This window comes from Engraulis encrasicolus, chromosome 10, assembly GCF_034702125.1.
Source record: "Engraulis encrasicolus isolate BLACKSEA-1 chromosome 10, IST_EnEncr_1.0, whole genome shotgun sequence".
NCBI lineage: Eukaryota > Metazoa > Chordata > Actinopteri > Clupeiformes > Engraulidae > Engraulis > Engraulis encrasicolus.
Genome location: NC_085866.1, coordinates 3,067,950 through 3,093,079, shown reverse-complemented (window position 1 = coordinate 3,093,079; position 25,130 = coordinate 3,067,950). Strand labels below are relative to the sequence as shown.

The window sequence follows — 25,130 nt, the reverse complement described above, 5'->3', positions numbered from 1 at the left end:
TTGAAATACACATCTGTCGTCAGTGACGACATCAAGAGGCCACAAGCATGCAAGTGAGGACGGGAGCATGTTAGAAAGCACCCACTGACCACTGCCTTGGAATCTAGGACAAAAGAAAATTAGTTGATAGCTGCAATTGCATATGCTGTTACTTGAAATGAGAAGTAGGAAAGTACGTACCAAATTGTGATTTTTAAGGTTCTGCCAAATACTAAATCCACTGCTTAAGATTTGACCGAAACCAAAACTGAATACCGAATACAGAAGGGCCGCCTCTTGAATTATATATCAATTGTATTATAATTTTGATATATTAATTAATATATCTGTTATAAATTATATATTTTTTTCTCCGTACAGGTTATGGGCACAGTCTTCTCAAATCTCCTGCAGAAGCGTCAGTATGACAAACTGATCAAGATGGCGAACTCCTGTGACTTCAAGGAGCACTTGGTCAAAAGAAGCGACCCAAATCATGTGAAGGACTTGATGGAGTATCTCGTCAGGCACAAAAGGTGAGTTTTAATTGGTCGTTGTCTGTCTGTGGTTATTAAAGGATAACTTCTGCCAATTCTGACATGCAGTTGCAATGCTCACACTACCCTGGACTAGTACCTGAGATTTTTTTTTTCTTCAGTCTTTTCCTGGTCATTGTAATGGGGGCAGAATTTACATTCCAAAAATATATAGATTTATTCCCAATAACATCCAAAAGGTTATGCAACATCAGCAGACAACTAACAAACAGCGATACCTTTTGGGATAGGGATGCAAACGATTAATCGACTTTAATCGATCAATGCATTAATCGATTAAAAAACATTAATCGCAATTAATCGACAATTGAACTGACAAGAGACCCAGGTGTAATGGGCATGTGAAGAGTGTGTGTGAAGAGGGGTGTGAATAGTGGGAATATTTAAATCACCTTTGGATTAAAGAATTGAAATAGAATTAATTTAAATGTGGTATTTTATCTCAATGTTTAATTAAAACTTTTAGATTTAGTAGTTTTTTTTTAGAGAAACATTGAGAATTTGGGGGGGAAAACGCCGCTTATCAATTAATCGTAAGTCGATCGATAAGGCTATCAACTAATGATAAATGAATTAATCGATAATTTGCATCCCTATTTTGGGATAATATTTGGAGTAGGCCTATGTTAGAAGATTTTTAATGTAAACAGTCTGCCCCCATTAGAATAGCTCAGATCGGAAAGGGTTCAGCTGAAAAATGCAGCATCAGCGAGTACTGACAAGTCAAGGGTAGCGTGAGCAATACAACAGCATATTGAAATTGGCAGAAGTGCTTTTTACTTTAACTGTTTATGCTTTTTTTTTACTGATGTGAGCATCAGGAGTGACCTCTCTGAAATGAATGATTGCGATCTCTTTAGTCAACATAGTGTAGTACAGTGTTTCTCAAACTTGTTCAGACCGAGGACCACTTTGTCCACCCCAAAATGTTCAGGGACCACCTGTCAACTGAATTGACGTGGAGGGTGCACATGTTCACATTACAAGCCTGTCTTATTATTGTGGTGAAAATATCACTTCAGCTATGTTTAGCTTTGCAATAATGTTTCATATATAGGCTACAGCTAGCTTGTCTTTGAAAAGTAGAAATCCCCTCGCGGACAACTTGTGCTCTGTCGAGGACCACCAGTGGTCCCCGGACCACACTTTGAGAATCACTGGTGTAGTAGAAGGTGCGCACCTCCAACAGGAAAGCATCAGCAGGTGCGAAATTAAAAATGACGCATCTAGAACGAGGGGGAAACGAAATCGGGGATCGAAACATGGCTCCTGATAAATTGCAGTGTTTTGCAATCATTCATTTCAGTTAATTTTAACTTCAAAGGAAACTGAAAACTTCCAACTACTGCTCTACTTCTGTGCCATTTTGTGTGTGGAGACAGTTGAGTGTGCACACAGTTGATGTACTAGTATTGACCTCTAGTGGTTCAGACTGAGGTTTACCCAAATAATAAGCCCACTAGGAGGAAAGTCTCAGAGAATGATTAGAGATGGTCTTCCTCTATGTTTACTGTACCTGTAACCAAAAGTGTAGGTTTGGCTTTGAAACTGGTGGGGACATTATTATTGGAAATTGTCCAGATTAGCTATTTCTGCATTATATTTGTCGAAACTTGGTGGGAATAAGCTAGGTTCATCTCAAGAGTGCTATGGACATTTCCCCACCATCCACACCTAAAATTATACCCATGCCTGTAACACTGAAAAAGTTCAGCTTTGATGGGAACGTGGTCCATGCTAAATGAGTATGGAAATGTAACTTTTCTACCTCAAGTTATGTGTGGATGTACTGTAAGTAAACCCACAAGAGGTTACATAAACTGAAACACCAGCGTGTGTGTCACATTTCTGAAATCACTACCAAATCACACGGTTAGGAATTTCACGATTTCAACTTACTGATGAAGATGACAGCCACTATGGATAATATCATTTTCATCACTAGCCTGTTTGATGAGGGCAAGGGAAATGTTACTCATTGGGCCTTCTAAGACCATTTAAGCAACGGCCCTACATTAAAAAGAAAAAGAAAATACAAAAATTAATGTTAATTTTGATGTCATTAGTAAGCTGTTTTGGTGTCTAAGCTGTTTCCCCTCTCAGGATGTGTGGAAATAACGTTTCTGAATTTGTGTGATAGGCAGCAGGATGCTGTCAGCCTCGCTAAGGCTTACCTGAAATCAACGGAAAACAAGGTTGGGAAGAAGTCTTCAGAGACTGATCCGGTCAAGGTAAGCTATATTTTATCAAAAAATAGAAAATGGAATGCTTCACTTGGTCCTGTATCCAATTGGTAAAAAGTGTGCTCGTCAAAAAAACTTGGGCGTCCAAACTTCCATGAAAAGATTTTAAAAAACACTATTTGAGGCACTCCTTACTAAAGTTAAAAAGCCTGAATGTAGCCAGTGTTCAATAATGGCTTTTTAACTTTAGTAAGCTATATTATGTCTGGACTCTAGTCCAATGCATAATTACAGTCCACAACACAACTCTAGCATACTTATCCAGGCTACTACTATTCCACTTAGTGTAAAGTAACTACCATCTTTACGAGCAGAATAGAAATGTTAAGTAGAATTGTTTATTACACAGCTTTTCTTTTTCTAATTGCCATGTTGAGACATGAGAGAGAATGACCTTTCAGTTCATGCCATTAAGTACACAACCAACTTATCCCACCACATACAAACCGTTCTAAGACCAGACACTGGGTAAAATGAAAAAAAAAAAAACCTTTTAATCTTCAAGTGTCTTTTGTTTCAGACGTGTAAAAGTTTTTATATTTTACCTGACGTGTCGACGGTGTCTCCCTGTCGAAACATGTCAGGTACAAGATAAAAATTTAAACATGTCTGAAACAAAAGAAACTTTAAGATTTGAAATAACCTGAGGACATAATGACCTTCATACATCTAAAAAAAAAAGTAGTCCTGCAATACTGTGTTCCACCAAATATATATTTATGCCTTTTCGGTACTTGTCGTACTTATTGTAGAGAATGTAAACATTCAATGAGGGTCATTGACAAAGTGCTTTGTGCTCTTTTCAGGAGTACATGGAGCGGACGTCTCTTGGGAAAACAGATGAACTGTAACATACAAACATTTAAACGATTTTTCTGACAAATTGTATATTATCAAGAAAACCTTTTTTGGCAGTTTTTCACATGGCAATGAGTCATGACTGCAACCTCCTGTAGTCTGAAATGTATATATTTAAAAAACACTTGCACTCCGGGTATACTGTAGTTGTCCGTATATGTTCTCCTTACCCATTTTGTTTTTTTTTTGTCCGTCACAACGCTCTACATTTTGAAGAGCAGCAAACAATTTGTTGACATGTGTCCTTTGAGGCCTCTTGCGCTCGGCTGTCCGTGTCGGCCCGAGCCCGTGTATGAGCTTAGCGGCCACCAGCTGGCTGAACATGCCTCTGGATGACAGTAACTGTAATCAATTCAGTAATCTGAAATGTACATGTGTTTAAATCCCGCTGGTACTCTGAGTACTGTGCTGTAGTCGTCCTTCTGTTCTCCTCACCCCATCACAACTTTCCACGTTTTGAAGATTAGCAAACAATTCGTTGACGTACGTCCGCTGAGGCCTCTTGCGCTTGGTGGCGGTCGTCCGTGTCCGTCCGAGCCCGTGCTTGACCTTAGCGGCCACCAGCTGGCTGAACGTCCTCCTGAAAGACGGGCTGGAGAAGTAGTAGAGCACGGGGTCCAGCATGCTGTTGAGGTACGTCAAACAGATGGTGATGTAGAAGGCCATCTCCAGCGCCTCCACGCTCTCCCACTCGCACGGCTTCTTGGTGCCCCTCATCCAGATGAGCACGCGAGTCACGTTGCAGGGCAGGAAGCAGACGGTGAACACCACCATCACCAGGTTCAGGCAGCGCATGATGCGCCGGATCCTCGTGTCGCTCTTGGCGAACCTCTCGCGCAGCTTCTCGTAGGTGCGCGTCGTGCAGAAGATGATGACGCCCAGCGCGACGAGGAACTCCAGGAAGAACACCGCGCTGTAGTACTGGCTCGGGCTGTTGAAGCTCTCGCACTTTACCGTCAGGTTGGTCCGGACGAGCCGCGACTCGGTGAGCAGGGTGACGTTCAGCGTGATGGTGACGGTCCACAGGAGGCCCGCGATGCGCACCGCCCGGCCCACGCTCATGGAGTTGAGCGCGTGGAGCGGGTGGACGACGCGCATGTAGCGGTCCACCGCCACCGCCGTCAGGAAGAGCACGCTGCCGCAGCGGTTCATGGCCAGCATGAAGAGCGACACGCGGCACACGGTGTCGCCGAAGCGCCAGTCGATGCCGGAGAGGTAGTAGCTGGCGCGCAGCGGGAGGGCCATGTTGAGCAGGAAGTCGGTCAGGGCCAGGTTAAACAGGAACACCGTGCTGCTCCGCCACGGCTTCATGTGGTAGAAGATCCACAGGGCCACCCCGTTACCTGTCACCCCCAGCACAAACTCCAGCGTGATGAATGTCGGGAGCACTTGCACCAGTATTTGTCCCTTGTCAATGTAGTCACTACTCATTTTTAGTAGTAATTATATTAGAAAATACCAGGGCAGTTCAATCACAAATATGGCTATTCCAGTGTTATGAACTGCGGCAGGACTTGCACCTGGATTTGTCCCTCGTCAACGTACGCACTCATTTTTTTAAATTTTAAATGTCAGGGCAGTTCAATCACAAATATGACACTTCCAGCGTGATGAACTGTGGCAGGACTTGCACCAGGGTTTGTCCCTTGTCAATGTAGTCACTACTCATTTTTTTTTTGTTATATTAGAAAATGCCAGGGCAGTTCAATCAGAAGCAAGGAATGGGTACTTGCTTCTAGTTTACCTATTGAAACCTACGCACCCACCAGGCACCAAGACTAAAGACGCGACACCTCCATTGGAAAGGACAGTCTAATCACAAATATGGCTATTCCAAGTAATTCCATTTTGCGTTCAATTCCAAATTCCATTCCACTGCCTCCACTTCCACTGTTGCAGTCGAACAGGAGAATAAGAAGACGACGCTTGGTTATATAAAATCCCATAATGTTCCAGTCAGAAATACAGTATGGTTATTTGAAGTAATTCCATTTTAGAGAAAGTGAATGGAAAGCAAAGACGCGAGTAGAGAGTGTCGCAGCAGAGCCTTTTGAGATAAGCCACCACACTCCACTGGCAGCTGAGCGTTAATGATAAGACGGCGTTATGACCAGTCGCTGACTCTTCATGGCCAATATAGATTAGTGTACATAACAAACAGGCCGAGCTACCCAAACCAAACCACACACAAACATTCACAGCCCCGGGGCAAAATGCTTCCCTTTTCTGGAGGCTTTTCCTCTATCTCCCTTATTATTATTATTGAGAGGAAAACTATTTCTGCATTTTTTGGGAAGCACTTCACTTCAGACACATATTGTCCTGATGAAACGGCAAAAGTAGAAAGTGTAGAAGAAAAGACAAACTATAACTCAAGAATCTCAGTGACTTTTCCTCTTTTTCCCTTATTATTGAGGGGGAAACCTTCCTTTTTTTCTTTTCTTTGGGAAGCACGTCAGACACAATGTCCTGATGAATAGGCAAAAGTAGAAAGTGTTAAAAAAAAAAGACAAAAGACCAAAACAATTACACTATAACTCAAGACTCTCAGTGTCCTTCCTGTGTCTTTCTCTCCTGCTCTTGTCTGAGTCCTCTGTTCTATTTCTGTCTCCTGTGATGTCACAGCCCATTAACCTTGCTCCACGTGTCTGCTCCCTTTACTGCAATTTACTGTAAATTGACCCCAGAACTTGTCTAACAAGGTTTCTTGTTGTGGCCGCCCGGCAACTCTCCTTTCTCAACAAGAACAAAAAAGGGCCTCACAGGGGTACCTCTATGTACGGTCTGTAACTCTTTGTTGTATGACATTTCTATGTTGCCCAACTTGATATATTATTGTAAGCTGAGTTTTATACAATTAAAATAGTTATGCTATTAAACCTGCTTGATTTTTTTTTTCTGTTTAAAGAAGCTTAACTCGAGGGAAATCTACAGTAAAAGTAGTGGAATCCTGGAGGAAAAATAATGATGATATTGATTATTATAATACTGAGAAAATGTGTGGCTTTTGGCGAAAAACACAATTGTTGTAATGCTTTGTCTTATGCATGGTGCTACCAACAAACATTTGTCATAAATACACAGACTACCCTTGGCTTTCCTCTGTGAGAAGATTAAAGTAGGACTAGCAGCATAACAGGATCAATGGTTTTTAAAGCAGAAAACTTCAACAATGACTCAATACGGCTTTCAGACAAACAATACAGTATTCAACATCAAATGCTAAAAAAACAATGAAAAAATGAACAAACAGTAAATGTGAGAAAGATGTCTTTCTTTTACTCCTGGTGTTAATCAGACCCCAATATGTTAGTGAGCTCGCTGTCTTGTGTCTTGTCAAATTAGTTTTGATATTAATGGAGTTCTGTGTGACTTGACACTTAACAACATGGCTGCAATACCATGTCATCTTCCAAAATACCTCCCAGACACTCAATTTTACATCAAGACAACATGCAACTAGGTTGCATATGCTCGTGTGTGTGTGTGCGTGCGTGCGTGCGCGCGCACATGTGTGCGTGCGTGCGTGCATTTGCACAAGACTAGATGTGTCCTGGCTGCTGCTGTTGAACTGAATGAGCATCAGCCGCTAGTGGTGTGGATCGGTACTGCCCTCACGATCCGATTCGATCACGATTCGGGAGGTAGCGATTCGATTCGATTCTATGCGATCCGATCCGATCCGATTCAATTCTACAATGCATTGCAATGTATTACATTTCTACTGAAAGCAAAGCAAATGTCATGATGAGGCAATACAAGTAGTCAGATACTGAGCAACAATTTATTGGCTGTTTTCTGTATCAGTCTGTATTAGTCTGTATCAGTCTTGCAATGTTTTCAAGTGCTTTTAATTGATTTAACATTCATTTGCTCCCGAAATATCCATGGAAGTAATTGAAACTAAAAAAAATTGCCGGATCGATTCTGGAACTTGCCGGATCGATTCTGGATCGCATTGGATTGCATCGCGGAATCGATCATTGTTGACACCACTATCCTCCGCCAGATGGAGATTATGCATTGATTTGCTCCTGACAATGCTCCTCGGCGAGGCTGACAGCCTTCCAGCTGCTGCAGACGCGGCCATGCTCTAGTTCAGTGTTTCTCAACCTTTTTTTAGGCACGGCACCCTTTCAATTCATGAAAAATCTCAAGGCACCCCAAACCAACAAGTCGTAACATGGCATTGCATCCGATACCACACAAGCTTAGAAAAGTAAACATTTGGAGACGTCACACGACCTACGTTCGAAGTTGCAGCTGACTGATTGTGTGTAAATGGCAGATGAAAGATTCCACTGACTAGCAATAACTTATCAATTTAGAAAAATATGTATTATATTACATAATTTATTTATCAGCCACGTTTCCCCAGCACCCCTGTTGAGAAACACTGCTCTAGTTTAGATGACGGCTGAAGACTAAGGGGCTTCTTGTGGAGCAAGCAAAGCCATTATCACCTCCTGCATGGATTAGCATACACTTGCCTATGTTGTTTTATTATTTACTGCTTTTTGTGATTAATTCCAAGCTTCTAAGACAGTCACACAGTCACAAGTGGTTGGATTTTTATGTATGCTTTATCTTTGTTTTATTTTGGGTTTTTTAAACGTGCAATTATAATGCACTTTGATTTGTTGCTGTAGTGTAGGACAATTCCTTCACAAATTGGGAGAAACGAGTGAACCAATGTAGTGTTTTTTGAAAAGGTTCAACTGTGTCCGAGACGATTTCTATATAGGCCTACTCTATTCTTACCTGAACCCTTACACAAATATTTAAAGATTGGAGCAAACTTATGCACTTAACCTTAACCTAGGTGTTAGGTTTAGGTCATGACACGCCTAAAATATCCAAGGAGAGCATGATGCAGGCCTGATAGTATTCAGGCTCCATGCCTGATTTCAGGCTTGACAGAGTTTCAAAAATAAAAACATTGATACTAATTAGCCATTAGGTTATTCTTATCTCAGAAAGCGATACAGGTTCAGGGTTTTCTTCTACTATCAGGCTTGAATAATGGCCATACAGAGGCTATTAAATGTTTGAATAATGTGTCAAAATAGGCCTACGTTACGTCACTATGCAGTAGGCTATCTATCGTCGTCCTTAGAGCAGGGGAAAAAGTTCAGGCTCAGGATTTTTTTCACTATCACCCCTGATGATGTGTCCTGTTGGTTCCTAGTTCCTATTGCACAACTAGGAGAGTGAGCTGTGATCAGCACAGATGCTGTCTATAGCCTAGTCTATGTGATGGCCATGCAGTGCACACATGTGCAGTATTTGATGCTAGGCAGGCCCGGATTAAGATGGCCTGGGGCCCGTAGGCTGCAAGTTGATGTGGGGCCCCCCGGAAAGCAAATTTTACGACAAATTTACATGGACAGTGTCATAATTACATGCTAGGAATTAGGGACAATATGTCTAACAACTGTAGTCAACATGACAGATGATTTTTTCAATATTGCATCTTTGCATGAGTGCATCTGCATAATTTTGCGATTTTTCACTTTTGACCAGTCGTGGGCCCCCTGGCAGGTGGGGGGCACTAGGCTGCAGCCATGTCTAGCCTGTGCATTACTCCGTCCCTGATGCTAGGCATACCAAAGCCGGCTTCTCATCGCTGCTATTCTTAACTAGCCAGCTGTGTCATCCTCTGCATTGATTAATTTTCGATTCACTGATGGAAGACCGACGTGCCATTTTCACCATACATAATATAATCCCCAGGGGTGATTTGTGTGTGGAAAGCCTCGCACTCTCTCCCTCCCCTTTTTGCAGATACATTCAACTGAAATGGCATTTGGTAATTCAGGCCTGTAAGCACAAGACATTTGACAGAGGAATGAATTATGGGCATCACTCCCTCTTTGTGGTGAGGGGGGGGAAACACGCGATTACATTTTTTCATCTATTTACAAAAGAGATTGTACGAGTTCCAGGAGACCGTGCTGTGGTGCATATCTCCATTACCATTGCATTGTGTTTGGCTATTTTGGAACTCAGACAGTGGTAAATTCAAAATTAATTTTGCATGAATTTGATGCATACATTACAAGAGAAAGAGAGAGGGAGGGGGTAGGGGGACAAAAAAAATGCAAATCGCGGATCCCCATCAAAAGAGGGTGTCAAAAGAAATTCAAGATGTGCGGCACAGATGAGAAAATAAATGTATATTCTCGGGTCAGTGCAGATGTTAATTAGGATAGTTTTTCTTTTTTTACTGGAGAGAAGAAAGCCAGAGTGAGATTGCTATTGTGTTTCAGCAAGGTGTGCCTTTGTAAGCAAATTCATGGCCTGCACACACACACAGACAGACACAGTGGCTATGTCTCAAATCACACACTTGTGTCAGTGCACTGACAGTCAGTGCACAGTGCACACAGTGCACTGAGGTCTTTAGTGCATAGGGTCGTGGAAAAACTAGAGCACTACGCACTGTGCCTTCGCTGGAAGTGACGGCTGAGCATGGCATTAGCTCGCCAAAATATCAGTTTGCTACTGTGTACAATGCACAGCGTCTGGTGCTTGTTTTTCCATTTCCTTCACCCAAAAGGACAACAATCACACATACAATACTTTGGTTGGCATGAAAAGATTGGTGCACCATCAACATTACTTACAGAATTAGGAGACTGTTGACCAAACTCTTCTACTGAACTGACTGCCACATTTCCTCCGTGTCATTGTCAACATGGCCGCCGTTTAGTGCATGTGGTGTCCATCATCCAAGCACTGCATTTTTCCGCCATTGTTAGGGGATCATCCTGTCACTTTCAGTGCACTGGCTCAACTGAAATTTTCAGCGTGAGCGCCCTATGCACTGAAAAACAGTGCACAAGTGCGTGATTTGAGACATAACCAGTGTCTAAATTCCACATCATTGTTGTGTGTGTTAAATTGCATGCCTTGATTAGGATGTGTCAAGATTTAATTTTTGTTGCCAGACTTTCGAAAGCACACTTAATCCCATACATATTTGGACATAGGCACAATTTTCATCTTCTTGGTTTTACCTGTATACACACACCACCCCAATCGCTCGAAACAAGCAAGATGTTTTGAAGATACAGGCTGTTGGTACAGGGTACCTGCTGGGCATTCCCGTCATTACCAACTTGTAGTGAAATCTTGGTGGGTATAGCACATCTGGAGGTCGGAAGTAATTTGACACTAGACGCGAATGCAGACGGATATAGAAGGAGACTCTGAGCTGGTGGGGGACTGACCCGTATCCATTGGCAAGGTCTAGCCCAGGGGTGGGCAATTATTTTGGCCCGAGGGCCGCATTGGGTTTAGAATATTGACTGAAGGGATGGATGCCACAGACAACTTGTCAATGATAAAACAGTGTACGCTGACGTAACTTGGCAGCAATGATATTCCTGCACATGTATTTAGATGACGCCTATGTCTTTGGTTGATCGTAAATTCTCAAGACTCTTGTTTTAGGAAGCATTTTAAGAATGTTGAGTAACCATTTGAATTTGTATTTAAAAGTTTTCTTTCTTGTAAAGGCTCTGGGGGCCACATGAAATGGCTCAATGAGCCGCATGTGGCCCCCGGGCCTGAGTTTGCCCACGTCTGGTCCGTCTAGCCACACCACATGCAGGTCGCTTTTCTCTCTTTCTGCTCACTGGATCTGCTCCCATATTACTGCCGGGTGTTCCCTGCACGCTGGGAGAAAGGAAGCACGAAGGCAGAAAGTACAACACTCACCCTCTTCATACAACAAAAAACCCTGTTATTGTTGGGGGAAGAATATAGCGGTTGCACTCAATGACGGCATTTTGTACCATCATGAGGATTTCTATAGTGACAGCAGAGTGTGGTTAATAACTGGCTCCCACCAGGGCGTCCACTCTCCCAAACATTAATCACCGCAGGAAGGAACCTCATCTGTATTTGCAGAGTGCTGCGGAGCTAAGCACACACACACACACACACACACACACACACACAGGGGCAGGGCTAGACTGGGGGAGAAATAGGGCCCGGGCACCAGTGGCGTGGAACAGGGGGGGAAAACCCTGACTCATTCTTAGGGCCCAGCCCACCTGGGGGGCCCACCGGGGGGCCCCCTTTGGAAAATGTTCTTCTTGTTTTGTTTTTTTAAACATTATTCTTAAAATAATGTCAAGACATGTTGGTAATTTATGTAATTCCAATGTTCTCTGGAAATACATATATTGAATTGGATATCCTAGCCTGCAAATAGGCTATAATATATCCGACACCCCCATTATCAATACGCATTGGTTTAGTCCGCAGCTCTCGCGGACTTTTGATTGCACAATATGCGTAATCAACACTCACTCACTTCATTATTAGGCCTAGGCATTAAACGCAGCAGCCGGTTAGCAATGAAAGATGTCTAAAATACCAGGTTTTCACAAAAAGAATAGAAAGGCAAGAGAGACAGAGAAAACCAGATGAAGCAACTGCTGCTGATTTCTTGCAAGAAAGGTGAGCAAAAATGTCAAAATTACAGCCTACACAGTAGGCTAACTGGTTATCCCATTCCGTGTGGCCTACATGTCATAGGCCTAGCCGAAGTCAAATAAAAAAACAATCTCATTTTTTTGGCTATAATTGTGATAGGCCTAGGCCTATAGAACCCATATTTGTCTTTGATATATTCATAACAAAAAGTGTCACAAGACCAACATAAGGTCGATTTTGGTTCGAATATCCAAATGATAGTAAAGCAATTTGTAAAATGAATCCAGAAAATGTCACGAACGTGAAGATGCCCCCTGTCACAGCAGATGCAAATGGTGTGAACTTGAGAGAAGGTGAGCCTATTTTAGCTAGCCTAATATCCTAGTCTGGAGGAAAAACAGTTTCTCGACAGGCTGCATCAAACTCGTAACGATATTAATCGACGTCATGTTCATCAGTTGCCAATGTCAAGGTGACGGTGCGAACAGCTGTCAGTCTTGAACCGTCATTCTGCTTTTATTTTGCAGTCTCAACATTCTCAATAGGAACTCTGGTTACTTCTGACAACGTCCGTTAGGCCTATAGCTGAAGGGTGGTAAATTAATGACGAGATTTTGACAGGGCACCAGTCTGCGTTTTGAATGCTGCTGACGCCATTCTAATCTGCGCAAAGCGCACGATAAAAGATAGGCAGAGTAGCCTATAGCCTATAGGCCTACCTCCGTGCTGAGCAGGTAGCCTATCTGCATTGAGTGTTCATGACAATTACCCTGTTTAAGGTAGGCTACTGTGAAATAGTTAATGGCCAATTTAAATCTGAAACTATATGCAGGAGCCTAATAAATAATGATTTCAAAGAAATAATAAATGTTCGGGCGGGGTGCCCTGACTTTAAAAGGTTGAGAATAACGACATCAAATCCAAACAGCGATACTTTTGTTCTAGCCTATTTACTCTGCTTTACAGCAGGTTTTAAGCGACATTTCATCAGTAAATCACCGCTGATTCTCTATCCCTTGCTGTCCCAAACCCCAACTAACAAGATACAGGCAAACGTGACGTGCGTGCAGCGGGCCAGTGCAAGTGAACGAATGTGTGCGCGAGCGCGTGTGTTTCTGTTCAGGGATGCACATTGAAGAAAGTTCAGTTCAACATATCAATGTCTCATGTGTCCTTAGTACACAAAATATTAGGCTAAATGCATTGTGAAGAGAGATTTACAAGTCTCTCTCCTCCCCCTCACACCATAGTGATGATAAAGTGATTAAAAGTCATCCCTATGAATGGGCATATGATAGCCCACTTTTAACTGGTAATGTGAAAAATAAGGACATTTTATACTTTTATAATTTTATTATGTCTGTTCTGTGTTATCATATGATTGAAGATGAGGATGATTCAAGTGAAGGAGAGGAAAGCATAGAGGGGTATTCTGAGGAAGGCAAGAAGGATGACAATATCTGGAGGTAGGCGCGTGGTCGGGGGGGGTGGTATGTGTGTGAGTAGGGGGGCCCATGAAAGAAGTTGTTCCAAATTTGGTGCTACGCCCCTGCCGGGCACTATTGGCTTAAATGGGCCCTTTATAATTAGCGGCACAGAACCGACTCACCGGTGGGCCCACGAGGGTGCGGTGCCCACTGGGAAATGCCCGCTATGCCAGATGGCCAATAGGGGCCCACGAGGGTGCGGTGCCCACTGGGAAATGTCCGCTATGCCAGATGGCCAATAGGGGCCCACGAGGGTGCGGTGCCCACTGGGAAATGCCCGCTATGCCAGATAGCCAGTCCAGCCCTGCACAGGAGCCAAACAGTGGGGACTTCTAATGGATTGCAATGCTTGGCTGGACAAAATGGTCTCATCTTTTTTGTGAAGTCCTCTAGTCTATTCAGTAAAAAGCTGTTTTTTTCATCCTCATTCCAATTTCTCTGAGTTAGATATCGGTCTCTCCTCTCTCTTTCCACGCAGCTCGATTCCCCATTTTCTCTCCGTCACACATGGTATACTAAAGAAGGCATTTTAGATGTCCAGTTGAAAATATAACATGCAGTTAGTGTGGCTCAAACTGTGCTATGGACATTTTGTCGTCCTAAAATGGCTCCACAGCCTATACTTTGTCATTGGTGTTGGTTAGTACAGCGGCTTTCAAAGTGGGAGTAGGGGACCCCTGGGGGGGCAGCGAGGGGGTGCTAGGCGGGACGCACAAAGGTGGAAGGAAAAGTATAGCAAAACAAAATGGCTAATAATTTAATAAATGTAATGACTTACTGTATGTACATCAGAATATACCAAAAATAAGCTAAACAATGTTGCTTTAGTTAAGAATTGCATTATAATTAGGGTTGTCAACCGTCCCTTGAAATACGGAATCGTCCCGTATTAAGAGATAAAAGTACAGGGTTCCGTATTGAACTGAAACGGGACACGGGACGTTAAAATGCCGGAGGGGGCTTGGTTGGAATCTACCTGTATATGGGGGCCTTGTTGTGGTGAAGTTCGGGAGCCCCTGAGTTAGTATAGGCCTACTCACCCCACACGAGTAGAATGTTATTACAGTGGTTTTGACTTAAACGTAGTGTAACTGGAAAAATACACATTGGGTCTGTTTTATTCATGAATCACTAGACTAGAACTTTCAGAACATCTGAGATGAGAGCAACAGGAGGTCATATGTGGTAGACCTCAAACTACACAACAAGCTACCGAGCCACTTCCTATCAGCCAAAACCTATTGATGTTTTAAAGCCCCACAATGCAAGTGGGAATGTTTCTCAGCTGGTTCTCACAAATCTCCCACTATCGACCTTATAATATTTGGATACAAGGGTGGCACCATTACTAGGCTATTTGTGTCAGTTGCTAGTGCTAAATCATTCAGACGGGCTATGGGCAGCCTAACAGGAACGAGCAGACAGGAAATGTGAAAGCACGAAATATGTTGAATGGGGCGGGGTGATCAGGTGGATAGTTGGCCTATGTTCCTGACAATCTGCACTGATTTTTAAAAACGTATATGTAGGCTATTGTTGTCTTGTGATGTTCGAGACTTTGTGTCTTTGTGTGGCTTTTGTTTTATGATTTTTTTTGCAAAGCACTTTCTTAATCCTGCTAAAGCACTTTCTTTAAAACTGTGTTGTACTGTATAAATAGGAGTCTGCCTACTAGCCGGTATGATTGAGCATCTGGGTGGCATGTGTTTAAATAAGGCCACTAATGGCGTCTAATCTGCTGTTCGCCACCACATTCAGACGCACCATCTGGTTCCTGTGTCCTGCTTGTATGTGCTATTAAGGCTTTATTAGCAGACTAACTGCTGCAGCGACGCTCTTTGTGGAAACAGATGTGCATGTAGAAGTGATGAGACGGACAGACTGTGCATCCTCAAATTGAAAAACAAAAAAGATCTTTAGAAAAAATTGGCCTTACCGTGGCTGATATGGTAGGGCACACGTTTACCACCCGGGTTCGATTCCCAGCAGGGGCGGAGTGGCCCACCTTTTCCCACCGGGAGAGTTTTCCCCTTGGCGGCCCTCTTGTTTAAAAAAAAAATAAATAAAAAAACCAAAGCGAACAACATGGTTTCCTAACCAAAAAGACAAAAGCCACAAAATCTGCAGTCGTACTACATGTGAACATTAGTGTTGTCAAAATATCAACCTGAATTGGAGAATTTAGCCTACACCTTGATGAAATGCACAGCCAGTGGTGTAGTCTATGTAAAACGCAGGTATACACACCCATGTCCAAAATTCAGGGATTACAGTATACCCACTTAAAATTGATTGATCCATTATTTACAATAGCACAAATATATACAGTACAGATCAAAAAATGCTCAAATATACAGTATACCCACTTCAAAAAGTAGACTAGCCTACACCACTGGAGCCATCATCACAGTCCAAAGCATTCATAGGCCTACTAGGTTAGGCTACATCACGCTACTGTTCCATGCAAATGTGCACTCCACTGTCATTTTGACAGTTTGAAATAGAAATATCATTTAAGGAAGACAGGATGAGCATGGGCACAAAGTTTTGAGTGTGGGGATTTTTAGAAGAGTAGGCTTACAAAATATAGTATAGTAGCCTATAGCTTACACAAAGTCTGTCTACATTGTGCAATAAACCCACCATGCAGCAAATAAGCCAAACCTAGCTACTTCAAAGCACAACCATAAGTCAACAAAATGTATAACCAAACGGTGTAGGCCTACCTTAAAACGCTGTCTTCGTCGCAGCAAATGTCTTTCTTTCTTGCAATCACTCTACTTTAATCCACAGTTTAGCCTACACACCCAGCACTGGTCACATCAGAATCTTGTGTGGTAAGAATTATTTTGTTCTTCTTCAGACATAGGCTACATCCTAAATGTACCACATTAACATATAAATAAATGTATGATAATAATATTATTTCGACTATAAGGAGATATGCTGGTAGTTCTAACAAATCAAAACAAAACCCATTGCTTCTGTTAGGTGCAGTTCTCTTCCTTACCACTTGGTGGAGTCTGTTCGTAACCCAATTCAATAACCACAGAGCAAGTGACAGAGCAATCTGGACTGGAAAGACTGTAAACTGTAACAGTCGTGTGGAAATCGGAAAATAAATCATAATTTACTACTATTTCCATCCTTTGGTAACCAATGTACACATCACAGGTTATTTAAATACTGAAAACGAAACTGTGTTACTAAGATCTTGTAAACTTCCGCGATCTACGGTGTATGAAAATTATCAGTAGAGAAGGGGTGTGGCCAATTTACTGTTTGACACCGTCAGTGAGGTACTGCGGTTGGGTAGACGGTATATATTCTGGTGAGTCAACATCTTAGACGATAGGAATACTACTAGTTAGCAACAGTGAAGTACAGGGTCGGAGGTCGGGAATACAGCGCAATAGGAAAATGTCAGGGCCGGATAAGATCCCAGGGCGGCCGCGATATTTCATTTTACGGCCGCGGCCCACCGGGACAAGTCCCCGATCTCCCGACGGCCACTCCGCGCCTGGGTGAGTATGTGCTCCCTGCTCCAAGTAGAACTTAACTGAACTGCACGTGAAGGGGGCGGACTAGGCACTAATGTCAGAGTCTTTCTTACAGCCGCCCCCGAATTGCTGTGGCAATTCGCTCACGAGAAAGACTCGGATGAGTCTCAGGTAGACGAAGGATGATCTCCAGCGCCGTCGGTGTCCGGAAGGGCAGGAAGGCAGATGAGCCGGGCCGCTGGACGGGTGTAGACTCGGTCCTTCACCTGGACGTCCGCCGATCGCACACGTCCATCTGCACTCCAATGCGCTGTGATGATCTTCCCGATAGGCCAGCTTGCTCTTGGTAGCTGTGGGTCTACCAGCAGGACCACTGCGCCCTCAGCGAGTTCCTCTGTAGTATCATCATGCCACTTCTGACGACACTGTAGAGTGGGCATATAGTTGCGTATGAATCTTGCCCAGAATTGGTCGGCCATGACTTGGCAATGCCTCCATCTCTTCCTCGTCAAGCCTTTGTCCATGGGGTACACCACCTGTGGCAATGCACCATCAGGCCGCCCCATCAGAAGAACATTAGGCGTCACAGGGTCTTCGTCAGCAATACTGGACGACGTATAGCCCAAAGGCTTAGAGTTCAGGATGGCCTCAACTTCTAGCAGAACTGTACGAAGCACTTCCTCGGAAACTGACTGTGCTCCTATCACAGTATAGAGAGCAGACTTTGCCGATCTAATCTCCCGCTCCCAAACCCCACCGAAATGTGGGGAGGCAGGTGGGTTGAAGTGGAAGTCAATCTTCTGCTTTGCCAGGAGCTTCTGCAGTTCTGGACTCATGCTGGCAAAGGACTTGCGTAACTCCTTCTCTCCAGCCTTGAAATTGGTCCCTTGATCTGAGTAGACCTCTGCAGGGGTCCCCCTGCGAGCGATGAACCTCCTGAGAACCATCAGATAAGAGTCCACGTCGATACTGTGTAAGAGGTCAAAGTGCACAGCACGGGTAGTGAGGCATTTAAAGATAATGCCCCACCTCTTCTCTGTGCGGCGGCCAATCTTGATCTGGAATGGCCCGAAGCAGTCGACACCAGTTGAATAGAACGGTGGCTGGAAGAGCCTTAGTCGAGCTGCAGGTAGGTCAGACATCTTCTGCACTACTGGACGAGCTTTCCATCGACCGGCACTCTTGGCACTGGTGCTGTATGCGTCGGATGGCCTCTCTTCCGCGCAGAACCCAGAAGGTCCGCCTCATCTCGGCGAATACACGTTCAGGGCCTGGATGACACAAGTGAGCATCATAATCCTGAATCAGGAGCTTAGTAGCTGGATGGGATGGATCTAAGACGATTGGATGGATGGTGCTGGGATCCAGCGCCTCCGCTCGTCGCAGTCTTCCTCCCACTCTGATAATCCCGACCTCGGGATCCAGCTCAGGCGACAGGGTGAGGAGCCGACTGCTCCTCTGGACAGGTTTGCCAGCCCGAAGAAGGCGTAGCTCCTCTGGGAAACAGTCCTGTTGCACTTGCTTGAAGATCAGCATCTCTGCCTGCTGGTAGTCGGACGCAGTTGGGACTGAAGACGGGGCAGCCGCCCCATCAAGCCCCTGGACAGTGGCGTCGACCAGGTCCGTCCAGCAGGAGTACCAGAGATATTCTATAGAGATATGCCAACATAATAGGCTTCTATGGGCACCTAGGGCACCAGGTTCCTGTCTGCCTAAAGGGGCGTGTCATAATGCTCCTACAATGAATAGAACAGTCCTTAGGTCTGCCTAAGGGGGGCCATAATAGAACCAGGAAACAATGGGCCAATGGAACCTCTCTCTCTCTACTCTCTCTGGGAGTACTGCTTGGCAGTGGTGACGCTGGATGGCTCGACTGTGGACGTCAGGCCGCAGAAAGTAGACTTACGGTATTCCGCTGAGTCTGGCTCAGGCACTGTGTCAGGTTTCACTGGCCACTCCTCTGGGCTCCCTTACGGAAGGAAAATATACTGCAATATACTACAATTTATACTGCAATACATTAGAAAATATATCACAATATATCACAAACACGCTCATATATTTGAAAATATATAGCAATATATTATTGAACAACCTATTACTATATATTGATCCATATATTTTAAAATATATGGCTGGCAAAACAAAAATGTATTCCACTATTCGGTCTGTATTTCTTGATGTTTTTAGTTCAGCAAGCACATTTTGCACAACATTGGACATTTACTCGACATTATAAAGTCATTTTAGGTGGATCATATATGGCCATATATAATAATATATTGATCAATATACAGCAGTCTATGATTGAATCATCTCAGTTCTCATATCACGTATGACGAGCCTACGTCACGTCGTCACAACCTGAAGCTAAAGTGGCGAGATAGCCGTCTCGGCTTGAGCGCGGTCCGGATTGTAGCTCCACACACAGTCGCCAGCCAGACTCCCCACCACAGTGACACAAACCAACCAGCCGCCTCGAGGTAAGTTATAAAGAGAAGTTTGTTAATTTGTTAACATAAATATACAAGCATATAGTCTGAAACGTCCACAGTGGTTGATGTGCAAAGTTTAGCCAAGTTGTTATCGAAGTTGGATGTTTGTTCAGTTTTTTCCCAAGGACTAGAAATACGTTATTTTTTTGAATTTCCCGCGCTACCAAGCTGTTGTACTACTAGCGATGTTTGCGTTGTCGAAATGGTGTGTAGTTCTCATTGACAGTAGATATAGTTCTACACATCTCGAAAACGTAAACGTAATACTTCTGTCGATATTATATGGTTGTAGTGGTCAATTTCAGGTGAGCCCACTTTATTTGGCTTGTCAGAGAACGTTAGCAACGTCTATCTGGCTAATACTGCTGAGCCCCAACGTCAGCCTAGAAAGCCAGGCCTCAGTTAATTAGCCGCCTAGCTTACTCGGCTAACGCAAGGGAAGTGAAGTGAAGTGCGATAAGATCTAAATGCACATCGCTAACTTGCTTAAAAAATGGGCATTAGAGTGTAGTAAAATGAGGCAATGTCCTGCATTATTTTTGGTAAAGCATAGCTGTTGCTGCTTCGGTTTTCCCATTGTGGTAACATCAATAGGTTTTTTTGAGTAACTTGCTCACGAACTAACTGCACTGTCCCGTTCCTGTAGAGCTGTTAGAGGTTAACGAAGCCTTGTCGTCAAATTGGCGAATTTCAAAACGGCACACGTCGTTGTCTTCAGCTACTCTGTGATAGTTCGGAGTTTGCTTTGCTCACAGCAATTGCATTCATTGAGTCATGTTGGTGTTCATGTTTACTCTTAAACGAATGCGCGAGTCATTCTTGTTCATCAGAATTCATTCTCGCCAGTTACATGCATGAGTTTAAGTCTTCCTTCGCTTCATCATCTTCATAAAAGAGTGCCTTCGTGCCAAGAACAGACGTGCAACTGTTAACGATGTTGGCTGCTGCGATTTCAATGTGTCTTCCCTGTTGTCGGGACGAGACACAGAGTGCCACTACCGACGCTCTGCGACTGCGAGCTAGAATGCTGTAGTTCCACCACTCGACATGAACTTGGTCCCCATCCCCCCGCCCCATCATCCTCCTGTAGTTATTTGATGATTTGCTGTTCATGCATAATTGCTTAATTGTATGACACAAATGTTTCATTTCACAGACCATAGCTTACACAATTCTGGTGTGTTTTTTATATCACTGTCAGAATAGCTCACAATTCTGACAATGGTATAGAAGTGATGAGCTTGGTGGGTATCTTTGTGCCTATTTAAGGTTAAGTGTGTGAGTGAATGTTAATTTTCTGTTGCTCTTTTAACTTTTTTGCAGAGGTTGCTGAAGAGGTATGCAGCGATGGTCTGGAGGAAAAATAGTCACATGGACTGGTGTGCATTCCAGTACTTGAAATGGTAAGCGATACTGTGCCTTTACTATGCTCACTCACTGGTGATCATGCACTAAATGGGGAATACATCTATCTGAACTTTGGGAGGAGGTTCAGACTCCCTTGGTGCAAATATAATCGTTTCAAAAATACCTCATTCAATCAAGCTACTGAATAAACAGGGAATAAGAGAGATTGAGTGGGACAAAATGGACCTCTTAATTATGGAATGGATGTAACCTAGTTATTTATTGCAGGGTGAAGGTGTGGTTGGTTGTAGGACGGTGTGTGTGTGTGTGGGGAAGGGGGGGGGGTACTGAGCTGTGTGTGTGTGTGCGGTGTGGGGGGGGGGGGGTGGTCTGGATGGGTCAGGGGCAGTGGGTTAGGACATCCAGATTTAGAGTTTACTTGAGCTACATTATTAACTGCACATTGAATGTGTGAAACTTGCTGAAGTAACATGTTACATTCAATGGTTCATTGGGCTAAATGTGGTTAAAATCATTGACCTGGGTTTACAAAGCTGGGCAATGTTGGGCACTTGTTTCAGACTATTGAAAGGAAGGAGTATGAGAATGTAACACAATGCTTAACATGAAAAATAAAACCCTTCATGAACCAACGGTGTATTTGGCCCCAAACTAGTGGCATACCCTTCAAGTTTCAACTGTACATTGGTCAAACACAATTTCAGCGTTCTGTGCACCTGTTCCATTTTTTCTAACAAGAAGTACACTTGATACATTACATTTAGCTAACACTTAAATCCAGAGTGACTTGAAAGAGGTCATAGAGCATGAACTACTATTTGGTGGCAAATCACTGCTGAAAACCTGGGTCTGTGAAGGAGGGGAATGGACTTACTTTTCATTGTAGGTGGTGTGGTGTTTTATACTCCCTCTTGCCCTCTGGCTTTTCACTTGCTATGTGGACTCTGTATGAGCATTGATAGTCAGTCAAGAGACAAAATAAATGTTTCCCAAATCATTTACAGGACTTTGGTCCATATATTCTTGCTAGCTTAGCAACATTCTTCCTCTGAGGATATGTAAAACAAAACCAAAAATGAATAATAAGATATTTTACACACCCAGGTCAACAATTTTAAGTGTTACCCCTAAATAGTTGCCTGCCCTTTTAAAGATGCACTGTTTAGGATTGTTCCCAGATTAGTTATTGTGACTATGCTGCTCATTGAAACTACTACTACCTAATGTACTGCACAGCCATGGAGAAGATTAATCTTGCATGATTGAATGGTGTAATATTCCCAGCCATAGTGAATACTCTGTCTGAAATTGATGGTTATGGTAAGCATGTAAGCAGGTGGGGGTTGGGCGTGTCGAGCAATGTTGCCATCGAAACCAAGTTTTTGTTTGTCCAGTTAAATAGTTGGCGTAAAGGGCAGAATGAATCCTCGTGCATTTCCTCCCGACAATTATATGTTCTCATATACTGTTTTATGGACATACTTGGCTCTGCTGTCAAGTGTTTACCTACCAGTACAATGTTGTAACATAACTCCATGAAATAACTTTCATTTGAAACCTCTCCCACTTGCTACCGCTTCATGGGACAAAGTTCAGTTTTAGTTACAATCCAGTTCCACATATTCCAGGTGACCTGTTTTTACCTGTCCAATTCAGCCTGGTGATTCGATGGTGGAATGATCACATGGTTGAATTAGACAGGTAAAACAAGGCCATTTGGAATGTGTGGCCCTAGATTGTAACTGAAACTGAAATTTTTCCCATCACTACGTTTCATTAGCATATCTTTCAGCCGAGCCCAACTTTCCCGCCCGCTCGCCTCGCTTGTCTACGTCACCAGCCTATGCTTCCTTGTCGCTTCCCAACGGAAAAAGAAATGGAACGTCTCGCCTGCACAATGGGTTAGAGAGTTAACATTCTTTTTACTTTACTTTTGCAGATGCTGTTGCTCAGGCACATCCAGGTGCGAGGATGGGGGAGATCCGGATGTCGCTAAATAAAAGAATCTGTGAACTGCTTCACCAAGAGAAAAAGAAGTCCATGGACAGGCCTATGAGCCCTCTTGTTGACCTTGAGTGACTGAGGCTGCGGGCGGTCTGCCCCTGAATTCACCTTCACTTTCATTTTTTTTTTAAAATATAATAAATATCTGAAGGTGTGTGTGTTTGTGTGTGCGCGGGCACGCGTATGTGTTTGTGTGTGTGCGCGTTTGTATGTGTGCACGCGTGCATGTGTGCCAGTGCTTTATGTGAGGTGATTCGCTTACCGGCCACAGCCACAGTTTTTTGTTTTGTTTTTATTTTTGTTTTATTTGTTTTTTTTTAAGAATTTTTCTGCATCTACATTTTAAGTACAAGTTACTGGCCAAAGTGGGAGACTGAAATTGTTACTGACCACAGGCAAGTTTCACCAGCATTTGGCCTGTTGGCCGGTGTCGTTGTCAAGTCGTGGTTTGTGTGCGTTTCCCTGCCTGTCTGCCCCTCTGTCTCTGCGAGCGGTGGTGTTAAAGGGTCGGTTAGTTTCATGTTTTTAATAAACCAATGTCAACAGTTGAATGAATTGAATTGATGTTTGGTCATTGTTGTAATTACACTACTTCATAAATGCCTTGTATAAAGTAAGTTACAGTATGTTGTGTAGTGTAATGCAATACATAAGTCAATATATGATTTCATTAATAAGCCATATACTATGGGATATAATCCAATATATGCAACAGTATACTTTACAGTATAATGCAATACATAAATCAATATATGATTCATCAATAAGCCATATATTATGGGATATAATTCAATATATGCAGTAATATACTGTACAGTATAATGCAATACATTAATCAATATATGATTCATCAATAAGCCATATATTATGGGGTATAATTCCATATATGCAGTAATATACTGTACAGTATAATGCAATACATTAATCAATATATGATTCATCAATAAGCCATATATTATGGGGTATAATTCAATATATGCAGTAATATACTGTACAGTATAATGCAATACATAAATCAATATATGATTCATCAATAAGCCATATACTATGGGGTATAATTCAATATATGCAACAATATATTGTACAGTATAATACAATACATAAATCAATATATGATTTATCAATAAGTCATATACTATATGGGATATAATTCCATATATGCAAAAATATATTTCACAGTATAATGCAATACATAAGTCAATATACGAAAACGGCAATAATGTCTATATTCTCGTATACCGCAAAATATATCACTTTATATTGCGCAATATACTGCTGTACAATATAAAACGATATATTGGCAAACAATATATTGTAGTATATTATAATATATTTTCATTTCTTATATTCAAAAATATATTTTCCTTCCGTAAGGGCTCTTCAAGAGGAAAGGTGGCCCTTGAGACCAACGGTTTGGCTGGGCTAACTCTCCTAGAGTCTTGCCTCTGGTAATGTCATCGGCGGGATTCAGGGCAGATTCTACGTAGCGCCAGCAGCTGGAGTCAGTTAGCTCTTGTATTTCCGACACGCGAGTGCCCACAAACACTTTGAAACGACATGACTCCGATTGGAGCCACGTCAACACTGTCGTCGAGTCTGTCCACAGAACGACGCTGTCGATGTGCAGCGTGAGCTCTTTCGCTAACAAGCTGGCTAGCTGTGCTCCAGTGAGGGCTCCGCAGAGCTCCAGTCCTGGCATCGATGTCTGCCTGCGGGGAGCAACTCTGGATCTGGCCACAAGGAAGGACAGGTGGGTCTGCCGCCTAGGGCGAACTACTTCACTGCTTTCTTGCATCTTGATCCCACATCAACACAGTATCCGGCTCGAAGGACCAAAATGTTGGTGAGGATCACTAAAGGACTGTATTGCGCTGGTTCTGAATTGTTGGGATGTTGTGTTGTATGGGGGGCGTCGGTTAGAACACCATTAAGCAGTTAGAAGCAGTTGTCTCCCTTTAGTTTCTTTATTAAACTTCACAGATAAATTACATGGGCAAGAGCCTCAGTTGTGTGTGGTCTGCAAATACAGAATAAGGCTAATCAAAACACTGAATTAACTAACAAAATATAAACTGACTAAATAATACTCGTCTTAGCATCATTACTTATCATTACTTCAAATATCTAACATAGCTCAATTAGCATGACTTACAAATTTCCTATACAAATGACTACAATGCTAGTTCTCCGCTAA

General features: G+C 43.0%; 2 protein-coding genes and 1 long non-coding RNA gene across 3 annotated transcripts in view; 2 read left to right on the top strand and 1 right to left on the bottom strand.

Annotated features, from left to right (window-relative positions):
• kntc1 (kinetochore associated 1) overlaps positions 1-3,665 on the top strand; it is a 75,872-nt gene extending 72,207 nt beyond the window's left edge. The window contains exons 61-63 of the mRNA XM_063207767.1: positions 361-515; positions 2,677-2,767; positions 3,586-3,665. Coding sequence (XP_063063837.1) covers positions 361-515; positions 2,677-2,767; positions 3,586-3,630 — 291 coding nt within the window. The 3' untranslated portion in view covers positions 3,631-3,665. The remainder of the gene's footprint in view (positions 1-360; positions 516-2,676; positions 2,768-3,585) is intronic.
• Positions 3,666-3,766: 101 nt separating this feature from the next.
• On the bottom strand, positions 3,767-6,510 carry LOC134456493 (hydroxycarboxylic acid receptor 2-like). The gene has a single exon (XM_063207857.1). The coding sequence runs from the start codon at positions 5,066-5,068 to the stop codon at positions 4,016-4,018; it is 1,053 nt and encodes a 350-aa protein (XP_063063927.1). The 5' UTR covers positions 5,069-6,510; the 3' UTR covers positions 3,767-4,015.
• Positions 6,511-19,489: 12,979 nt separating this feature from the next.
• LOC134457525 (uncharacterized) lies at positions 19,490-23,048 on the top strand. Its single transcript, XR_010036438.1, has 3 exons — positions 19,490-19,552; positions 20,888-20,967; positions 22,872-23,048. It is a non-coding gene; the product is annotated as an uncharacterized LOC134457525 (long non-coding RNA).
• The last annotated feature ends 2,082 nt before the right edge of the window (positions 23,049-25,130 follow it).

Excerpts from the sequence above, each read along its gene's own strand:
- LOC134456493 (XM_063207857.1), bottom strand. The coding sequence starts at position 5,068 with ATGAGTAGTGACTACATTGACAAGGGACAAATACTGGTGCAAGTGCTC.